Source organism: Saccostrea echinata, unplaced genomic scaffold (genome assembly GCF_033153115.1).
Source record: "Saccostrea echinata isolate AGI-Se365-2 ecotype Australia unplaced genomic scaffold, CSIRO_AGI_Sech_v1 ptg000012l, whole genome shotgun sequence".
NCBI lineage: Eukaryota > Metazoa > Mollusca > Bivalvia > Ostreida > Ostreidae > Saccostrea > Saccostrea echinata.
In genome coordinates this window covers 16844914-16856100 of record NW_026889761.1, presented here as the reverse complement: position 1 = coordinate 16856100, position 11187 = coordinate 16844914, and the positions used below count along the sequence as shown (strand labels likewise).

Here is an 11187-nt window from a genome sequence, read left to right as displayed (position 1 = left end):
GGGGGGGGTCATTTTTCTTAATAAATATTTACTTTACAATGTACACGTAATAACTCCGCAAATTTCAGGGGGTCCAAAACCCATTACGAACCCACTCTAGATCCGCACATGCCTGTAGTTTTAATAAGCATGTCCTCTTTTCTTTCCTTAACGTCAGTGATCGTTGTCTTGAACACAAATGTGTACATAATTATTCTCTTTCTCTGCCACCCCCAGCCCTCCCCTGTTTTAAAACACCATTGCCTGTTTCATAATAAATGATAAAAAAGATAATTTTATCCTTGGTGAATAAGCTTTAAAAATTAGATTTGGACAAGTGATGAATGAGTATCAGATAGTTACTTTGGCTTTGTGTCTAATTAGTATGTATTTCATTGACCACCGCATGTAGTTCTTACGGGGGGTGGGTGGGGGGGGGGGAGGGTCATGAATAAATTACATTGTTATGTTATTTTTTTAATGAGACATAAACTATATGATAAAGAATACTGGTTCCTGTCTGATTTATATATGCTTGAAGTAAATAATTTGATGTAAGATTTTCCGTTTTCCGTTCCGTTCCGCTTTCCGTTCCGTTTTCCGATCCGCGTTTTAGCAACACCCACATTGGAGTAGTCCCACACTTAAAAAAAAGATGGGGGGGGGGGGGTCCAAGAATTACTGCAATATACAAGAAAGGAGATGTCTATGAGAATCGTCGAAAACATTTAAAAAGGGTTTGAATGGAGTAAATCAAAACATAAAAATGAAAAGGAGGAAAAAATACCAGACGCAGAGCTCAAACATGATGCTTTTGCTCCATGATACTTTTGCTCGCCTCTCTTCTGAAATTTCTTATAGACTCGTAATACATATATTTCACCTAAAGGAAGGTGGAATGAGGGTTCAGACATAAGCACTAGCTCATCTGAAATTAAAAGGTCTCACTTATGAATATCTTACGAAAATCAAGAAAACATTTTACACTGAAAGACCATTTACACATTTGACGGAAAAGAGTAATACATTAAAGGTACCGGTCAGGCTGTACTTTAAGAGCCTGTTTACAACAGAAATTATGACCAGAACCAGATTTACATTTGCTCACCCACCATTTTCTTATGAGTTATTCCCCTCTTTTTGCATTTATTTGCATGGAAACTATCATTTTTAGGCCGACTGTCCCTTTTCTAGTTGTAGTACTGTTAAACCCTCTCACTTATTGAAAACAAACAAACAATAAATAAATAATGTCCCTTTCCCCAAACACTCTTTGGGAGACTGACTGACTATTTATTTATTTATTTTTTTCAAATTATTTTTTATTTATTTATTTTTTTTTTTTGCGTGTTTTTTTAATTCTAACCCCCCCCCCCCCCCCGAAAAAAGATGCTACGTGCCTCAATCACTTTGCACAATATATCTGCCTGTTTTTTGAGTAATGACCTACAGGTGGTATGGGTTCCAAGTGTCTGCTTTCACGAAATCCTGTCAACAAATAACAGCAATGGCGGACTGGAACTAAAGCATTATCCTTCATAACTGTTACAATCCTTTTATTTAACCTAAGAACAGTCTACCTTCGTTTCATAAGAAATACTATTTTTCCAGTACCTGTTTACTTAGAAGAATACAACTTTGCCGATCTCTTTAAATAATCAAAAAAAAAAAAAAAAAAACAAAACAAAAAAAACAAAAAACAAAAAACAAAAAAAAAAAAAAAAAACGCGTATCACAGGTACTTGGTATAACCCCCCCCCCTATTTATTTTAATCCGGGATCTCTCTCTCTTTTTTTCTAATGCTAGTACATTGTATGCATCACATGTTATTGATGTTGTAACCCTTTCTCCTCTATTAGTTATTTGAAAATAAATGTATCTCGCTTTTGACTGATACATGAATAGTTGAAACAAGCTTTTTACAAAAAATTTCAACGAGGATGAAAACTCAATAACATGTATTAAATAAACAAAACACACCAATGGGAAAAAATGTGTTAATTCCAGATAACAGAAACAACTCTAAGTGGATGGATATCTCTGAAAAGAGTGTAATAGTTGTTTTAAAAAGCACATGCTGTCTCTGCCGGACTTTTCCCGCGAAAATATCATTTTTCTTTTAACTAATCAAATATAACTGAAGGGTATTCCTATTTACATAAAAGCATCAACTTCCGGCCTCCCTTTTCTAAGATTTACTGAATCGGAAGCAGTAGACTGAGTTTGGAGCGATATTTGAATAAATAGAATGGATGTTACGTGATTTCAGTGGAATAACCCGAAAGTTGAGACATATCTAAAGTAAGTAATTAACGTTGGTGGTTGTGTCCGTTGATTTTAAACATGTTGTAGACAAAAAATCGAGGCGATGTAGTTGACCTGAAAAATTCAAGATGGCGACCGTGACGTACCTTGTTATTATTATAGTATGGGGATATTTTTATCATTAAAGAGAAAGGTTTAAAACGTCAAGTACCTGTGATCGAGGACTACGTAGGCTACATCATCCCCCTCCCTACCAAATAATATATAAATTACGAGAGTGCATTTTCTGGAAAATGTATGATTTCTCTGTCATATCAATTTTAATGTTATTCTGTGCAATCGGTCAGTGTTGTTTTCCAGTTTTACAATTTGGCCAAATACGGGGGATGGGGGTGGGTGGGGGACGCAGAGTTGTACGGTATCATGGTTATTCGCTCTTTAGGTGCCTGTGCATCGAAAATTATGTTGTGTTCGCTCATATAAATATCGAATACTGGCTATTCATATTGATCAGAGTGGTCTTTTATAAAGTTAATTCACTCATATCTCACCACAACGTTTTATATGTACCACGTGTATATATTTTATGTTTTCCGTACCCTATGCTTTGCTTTTGTATTGGAAACTTCATATGAGAATACCGGTATACATGAAGAGATCAACTCATTCTTGATAATCAAGGTTAAATATGAAAAACACATATAATTTATATCGTTTTTGGTATAATTTGTATTTTTCAAGGGCTTTAAACTGGTGTCATATTTTCCGTTTTCCGTTCCGTTTTCCGTTCCGCGTTTTAGCAACACCCCTCCAATGTTAATGTAAAAAGTACACTGCATGTAGTCTGAAACCAATTATGTGCAAATATATATATGAATATGTGTCAATATAATAAGTAAATATAAAATGTGATGTGCTCAGATTTCATTCTTTTTCCCATACGAACGCGTTTTTCAGTTCATTATTATTCATAAGCATGTTAATATAAGGACCAATCAGAAAAGGGCTATCCCGCATTATGACATAAAAGCATCAACTTCCGGCCTCCCTTTTCTAAGATTTACTGAATCGGAAGCAGTAGACTGAGTTTGGAGCGATATTTGAATAAATAGAATGGATGTTACGTGATTTCAGTGGAATAACCCGAAAGTTGAGACATATCTAAAGTAAGTAATTAACGTTGGTGGTTGTGTCCGTTGATTTTAAACATGTTGTAGACAAAAAATCGAGGCGATGTAGTTGACCTGAAAAATTCAAGATGGCGACCGTGACGTACCTTGTTATTATTATAGTATGGGGATATTTTTATCATTAAAGAGAAAGGTTTAAACGTCAAGTACCTGTGAGTGGCATGTCTTAGATATTCGTTAATCTGCAGTATTTGGTTTGAGATTTGAGAAAGGTGTACATCTTGTGTAATGAAGTATCGCAACTATGTCGCTTCTTGATGACGGAAACGTTTGGCATCTCTCTTGCTTATACGTTCCATAGATATTGATTGACTAGTCAGGCAAGCTTTTTGAAAAGCTATTACTTGTAAACCTATTAGTTTTAGTGACCTAATACCATGGTCCGAATTTATTATGGTCAGAGTTAACCTTGCGCACCGCTGAATGTGCAAGAAACAGGTCAGTCTAGTTCCCTCTCCTGTTTTTCTTTGTCTTTGTAGAGAACTAGGCTACGACAACATTGACCATCAAAAAACCTTAAACAAATGAACTATGGTGTTTGACTTAGGACTGAAGTTTTCAAAGTCATTACTACTGATGTTTATTTGTATAGAAAAAACTTCGTATTATTTTTGTTGCTTTATTTAATAATAATATAATAATAATAATACTTTATTTAAAGAGGGTAACCCGATTAGTGCAATGCACTTTAGCGTTTGTATTATCTCAAAAGCGGTTGAGAGTAAGAACTATATGTTTACACGTAATTTTTATTTAGCGGCTGTGGTCAACACTTCATGCCTGAACAGTCTGACAGTAACCGGCAATTGCTGTTTGAGCAATAAGCCCGGCTTAAAATTGATCGCACTCAGAACATGCTTTAGCCTACCGAATCAGTTGGAACACATAAACACCATATGCAGGTGATATAGGAATATCACTGAATTAATAAGGGATGTTGACGATGGACACTTTTTTAATTATCATGTTTTTTGGCCATTAAAGTCTATATCAATAAAACTTCCAAATTTGAAACAGATAAGACAGACTCTGTGGTGTCTTTTATTTCGAGTTCACTATTACTTATCAGGTATGATACTGACTGTCTACAGAAATAAATAAAGGTATTGGAAGTAATTTTTATAGAATTATTGAACATGTATATTCTACTACTGTATGCGGTGTGAAACAATCAAATGTTCATAGTGATTTTTTTTTCTACAAATCGTGGAGTAAAACAGGGAGACATTTTGAGTCCGACACTTTTTAACATATTTATCGATGATTTTACAAAATATTTAGATTTCTCAAAAATATATCCTGTTCAATTGAACAACATTAACTTTAACAGCTTATTTTTTGCAGACGGTTTATTACTTGTATCTGAATCAGTAGATGGGCTACAACAATGTCTTAATTCATTGGAAAGATATTGTGGTAACTGGAAGTTAGAAATAAATACACAAAAAACTAATGCTATGGTGTTTTGTAGTAAAAACCTTAAAAAATTGAGTTGTAAAACAATGAAGTTTAGAGAAGATGTTATTGCCTTTGTTGATGAATATAAATATTTGGGTGTTGTCCTAAAAAAATAATGGTAAATTGAAATATGCATGCGAGAATTTAGCAGGTAGAGCAAGGAAAGCATATTTTACAATCAAATCAAACTTACCAAGCAATCTTAGTCTCTCAGGAAAGGCTCAGTTTAAGATATATGAATCATGCATTATGCCAATTTTGACTTATGCTTCGGAAATCTGGATAAGTGATTTAAAAAAAAAAATGACAAAAGACTTTGATAAAACTCCATTAGAAAAAATTCAAAATTTCATCTAGAAAGACATTTTAGGGGTCCATAATAAAGCTTCTAATTTAGCAGTTAAAGTAGAGTTTGGTGCACTTCCCATTATTTTCAGAATATATAGATTATTATATAGATATTATTACAGATTACAGAAAATTGTTTCAGATCAAGAGAACTCAAACTTGCTCTTACAACATGCATATTTAGAGGATGAAAAACTTGCAGGAAATGGAAAAACATGTTGGCAAAAATGTATACAAACTATACTTGATGAAGTTATTGGTTCAAATGCTAATACATTATCAATAAATGATTTTGAAAATAATTTGAAAAAGTGTTTTGAGAATACAGTTTTTAGGGATATAAGACATATCAAAGAAAAAGGTAATGGCAAATTATCATTCTACAGCCAGTTAATAAGTCAAGGAAATCTAAACAAGCTTGAAATTCAACCATACTTAAATTTTTCCATTTCCAAGAATCTTTGTTCTTTTTTGACTAGATTAAGAATTAGTGCCCACAAATTACAGATAGACGTTGGCAGATATTGCAATCCAATTATACCAAGAGATGAAAGATATTGTATTAATTGTCAAACTGTTGTTGAAGATGAACATAATTTTTTATTTGTATGTCCTCTTTATAAACAACTAAGAAGTGAATTTTGTACACTTTTTAACAATACATGTATATCTTATGAAATTCTTAGTCCAGCAGATATTAAATCAACAAGAAATATTTGTAACTTCATACGTGATGCATTTAATATAAGAAAATCTGTGTGACTATATATTTTTTTACTGTATGTATGACTTGCGCCACATGTGGTTTTTGTCAAATAAAATAAAATAGATAAAAAAAATATATTGGGTTGATCTATCTCATACCCGGCGAGGTGCCTATGCCCATTTTAGTTTACTAGATAGTAGAAGTATTATATAGATAGTGGACGTTGACGATGGAAAAGAAATAAAGTAAACTATAGTTTATATATTGATATGACTTATCATGGTTTTTCTGTTCTGTAGAAGAAGGTTTTTTCAAAATTTTCCCTATATAATTACTATGTATAACTTTAAACCCCTGCTGTGGCCCCGTCTTACCCCCTGGGGTCATGATTTGAACCTCTTGAATCTACACCCCTTGAGGATGCTACTGTATTAATATGACTAATACTGGTTATCTTGAGAAGAATATTTTCAAAGATATCACCTAAATAAAGCTATATAAAACTTTGACCCCTTTTGTGGCCTCGGCCTACCTCTGGATCTCATGATATAAAAACTTCCATCAATAGTATGTAATGGAGCTTTCACATAGGTTTCATCTTTTCTGGCACAGTGGTTCTTGAGAAGAAGAATTTTAAATGATGCCATCAAATTTTCACAAATTCATCTCCCTTTGAAAAAGGGCATGAATACTTGCTGTGAACAAGCTTAAACCCAAGGATGCTATGAGGCATGTTTGGTATGTTTGGTTGAAATTGGCATGTAGTTTTGGAGAAGTCGAAAATGTGAAAAAAGTTTACAGACAGCACATGGCACACGACATACAGACAGACGGACGCCGGTTACTGTTTTGATCAGAACAGTTCACTTGAGTCCTCGATTCAATTGAGCTGAAAATGAGCCAGTTTACAAGGTATGAACCAACGATGACAACAGTCTAAATCGATATCGCTTTAAAAAGTGAGATTTATGTGTATTTATTTGTTATTTGGTAGACAAAGAAATTGAGTTACATGTTGCAATAGGCAGTGCTATAAACAGTGGTAAATATGCCACAAAGAGCAATATACCGTATTGACAAGGAGCAAACGTGGGGGAGTGTTTAATATATATATATATATATATATATATATATATATATATATATATATATATATATATATATATATATATATATATATATATATATATATATATATATATATATATATACATGTATATATATATATATAATATCATGTACATCTTAGATGTCCCTTTTCTATTTTATTGTACTTTGTCTTTCAGTTATACTGATGATTTTTGTCCCAGAACTATTAGTCTTCTACTATTTTGATTTATGTTCTGGTCCAATATGTCGATAAACCCTATCGCTGCTAGAAAATTGGAAATTTAATTCTGTTATTTAATTATTATTAACATAACTGTGCCTGTGGTGGAATCCACTGTGACAGTTTGCAGTCCATCACGAAAAAATGTATATCCTCTTGTATTGAAGCAAAGGGAAAATTAGATTTTTGATACTTTTTATTTTCCGTATCCTTTGCAGGGACAATATCCATTACACTGCACTGCTATATTGCTAGTAGAATTAAAAGAAAGAATACAGCATATGAAAATGATAACCAGTAAATGTTTATTTAGGTAATCGTAAATATGCTTTTAAATCAGAGTAGTTGAAAATATATCTTTTTTAGCATTTTAGTTTTTCTTGGAAAATTATGCAAACAAATAATGACAATAATTTTGCTTCTCAATATTGAATTTATTTCTACATGTATGAGTATTTTTTGAAATTAATTACAATAAATTTTAATAACTTTAATAAACGTGTACATATAGATTGATTTGTTACTTACTGGCAACGTGCCCAGCACGGATGATCATAGTTTCTGCCATCTACTCCACACACAGGAGACCTACCCTTACCCTCACAGTTACAAGGCCTGGGGCAGGGACATTCACCTTTACAAGCAACTCTTACACCTGGTCTGAACGTGAACAAAGGTAATAAATGGCTTATTAGGATTTGTTTAGTCTTTAATCTATTACTTTGTCATGGTACATGTATCTGTTCTATGAATACTAATTATGAAGTCCAATTTTTATCAATAAAATATTGGTTAAATAAAGTTGTAGATTCAAGAACTTTAAAATTTTCCTCCAAAAAACAAAAGTACAGAAGCTTTGACCATGTTATTTCAAAGAGAAATATAACTTTTATTCAAAGAAAAAAAATCACTATACAAAGTGCAAAACAAATTTTGTCTGATATTTTAAAATCAATCAAGATGTTCGATTTTGGATATTTCGGCAAAGATGCGACAAAAAATAAATTCTTCCTTATATTTTTTGCTTAAAAACATCTCCAACCGTTACTCTCAGCATTTTTCGTAACCAGTTAAGGAAAAGGAGGAGTGTGATTTGGATGCAAAGCTTCTGTATTTTATATAATCAAATGGAATGTCGTTCTTTAACTTCACCTCAATGTTATTACATAAAGTCTTAAAGAAACTGTTTTTCCGACATAATCAAAACATGTACACGTATCAGTTAGAATTGGTGCAAGACATACGTACGTGCAGCGCATACATGAAGTGTTGGAGTACGTTTTTCCGTCCGTACCACACACTGGATCATATTGAGTTGTGCATATACATGGTCCTTAATAGAAAATATTCTTGTTACCTTGTTGGCAAAAACCGAAAATATTTAAAAAAAAAGAACTTGATTGATTTATAATACATTTAGTTGAATTTTTTCTTTACTGCTTTAAAAATCAGAAAAACGTATTTTTTACTACTCACTACACGGACATCTTCCGCGACAAGCTATCTGGACATTTGGTCTAGTAAAAAGAATAAAACAATAGATATGTTGACTTAAAAGACTGAAGAAAATACAATCTACATGAACCTCCTATGACTGAAGAGGTAAGCGACCTAGTTGAACAATTTGAATGATAATGGATTTACATACGTTCCGATATCTCAAAAGAAGAATAAAAATATTTTTTGATGCCAATGAATATAATCTAAAGCTCTTAAAGAGGTAAATTATTCCTTACGTGCAACGCATACACGACGGGTTCGAGTAAGTTTTGCCATCTGTACCACACACTGGGTCATATTGTGCCGTGCAAACGCAAGGTGCTGAATGAAAAACGAATATATATATATATATATATATATATAAATATATATATATATATATATATATATATATATATATATATATATATATATATATATATATATATATATATATATATAGTTAACCTACAACACCGTTTATCCCATGTGTCGGATCTACGAGATAGATACAAAAGGTCACGGATGGAAATTTATACAAAGCACTTTAAATGACCAACGCACAATTAAAAATTGTCTAATTTTCGGGACGCCCTGTCCTTTCCTCAGGACATCGAAGATTTTAAAGAGTCATTTAAAAAAAAAGAAAACAAAAGAGATGAAAACAAAAACATCTAGCACTACAACCAAGCTATTAAACTCTATTTACAGTTTTACATTTTTGAATTTTAATGTTGATATCTAATTAATTTGAAATGAATCCGGACAACCGCAAGGTACGTCCGGTCACTTTTGTCTCCTATGGCGATAAAATAGAGTGATAAAAAGATGAACTATTGAATGGTAAAAAAATATATGGAGACATTGGTCTTTGCTAGGCATTGTTAAACATTTTCGACTTATCCAAGTTTATTCTTTTATTTACTGTTATTACGTCTTCTTCTATACTCATTTTCTTATTCGACACCAATTTAAAGCAACATTTTTTAATTCGATCGAAATTATTTTTATTAATTTGATCGTTAAGGTAAATCACAAATTGCCACAGGAGACCAAACTGACCAGACGTACCTCGCGGTTGTCCGAATTCATATCATATGTGGTGCAAAATGTTAAAAAGAGGAATTCAGTTAAGAAAAAGAGTTGTAGGTCTAGTAAACCAACATTTACATGTATAGGTCAAGGAAGACTTGGTTATTTGCGCAGTAAGAACAACACTAAGTGTAGAAAATAGGTTGATTCCCAGCCCTACCAGCTCTTTCCCTCTGTCGGATTCCTTTCCACTTTTCAATAATTTGTCCCACGTAAATCAATAATAGACAGTGGAATACTCATTGTTCCAGACGTAAAGCTAGTCTGTAATTGCTGATAAAAAGCATCTACAAAAGGCTTTCTTTTTATTAAAATCACTTATTTTGGACATAAACAGTTGGCCGGAAGTATACAAAGAAAACGGAAAATTATTCATTAAAACACATGTAGAATAAAAACAAAGTAGCAAATATTTTCATTTGATAAAAAAACTGGTATTTAACTATAAATGATTTATTTATAAAAGATTTTGAAAAACTTTTCAAAAAAGTCTCAGTAATATCTGGGATCACTATAAATATATAGCTTTTATACTATCCATTTTCTATTCTTTTCTTTATCTGGCCTGTGAATACGTTTTATAAAGGTCCACAATGTAAACTAGTCATTTGTTTCTAATTGTGCCATCCAGTCTAAATACAAGAATTCATTATTATAAATATTATACGTAAAATCTTTTTTCCCTAATTTTCTTCTCTTTAGTTAAATAAAAACAAGACGTAAAATGCTCTTACCTTGATAGCCCTCTTTGACAAAGAAAGCAGCTATAAGAAGAATAACATGATAATGTGCCATTTCGATTAGATGCAAAATAACAATGACAACAACCAGCTTAACTTCATAGGTTATAACTGGCAATGCACTATAATAGAAAACGGCTCTTTTATTCGATTTTTTATTCGTTTGATGTATGGTATACACGGGAAAAGCGGGGCATGTAATTTATCAGTGGTGTAATTGTGCAAACACGGTGTATATTTCACTAACTTATCATATGTTGTAGAATTTTACTCCGTCATAAGTTGCACGATTTTAATACACGCTAGAGGCAAGTCGTGTTCTGTTTAAGGACAACTATAGAAAGGTATCAATCGAGTTTAATCTTTATATACTGTGGAAAATATCATATTTTAAGCAATTTGTACTGCAACAGGATTTATACACATTGGACCAGAAACACACATTGGACCAGATACCTTTGTAATGCATGACGATTTTTACTGTCACACTATCTGTAAAATAAATCTAACAATGGCTGATACTATGGAGGAATATCAATATTAATGAACCATGAAATTAAAGATCATGTCTCTATACATGTAGTGAACAGCAGTGGATC

General features: G+C 32.4%; 1 protein-coding gene across 1 annotated transcript; it reads right to left on the bottom strand.

Annotated features, from left to right (window-relative positions):
- Window positions 1-7455: 7455 nt before the first annotated feature.
- Window positions 7456-10660, bottom strand: LOC133185432 (serine protease inhibitor dipetalogastin-like). Its single transcript, XM_061320629.1, has 6 exons — window positions 10583-10660; window positions 9014-9098; window positions 8754-8794; window positions 8526-8610; window positions 7806-7937; window positions 7456-7528 (listed from the first exon to the last, which is right to left on the bottom strand). Exons 1-6 carry the CDS (start codon window positions 10641-10643, stop codon window positions 7474-7476), a joined length of 459 nt encoding a protein of 152 aa, XP_061176613.1. The 5' UTR covers window positions 10644-10660; the 3' UTR covers window positions 7456-7473.
- Window positions 10661-11187: the final 527 nt, after the last annotated feature.

Excerpts from the sequence above, each read along its gene's own strand:
- LOC133185432 (XM_061320629.1), bottom strand. The coding sequence starts at position 10,643 with ATGGCACATTATCATGTTATTCTTCTTATAGCTGCTTTCTTTGTCAAA. Across the intron at positions 9,099-10,582 it reads TGTCAAAGAGGGCTATCAAG|CACCTTGCGTTTGCACGGCA; the intron begins GTAAGAGCATTT and ends TTTTTCATTCAG. Across the intron at positions 8,795-9,013 it reads CCGTCGTGTATGCGTTGCAC|ACCAAATGTCCAGATAGCTT; the intron begins GTAAGGAATAAT and ends TCTTTTTACTAG.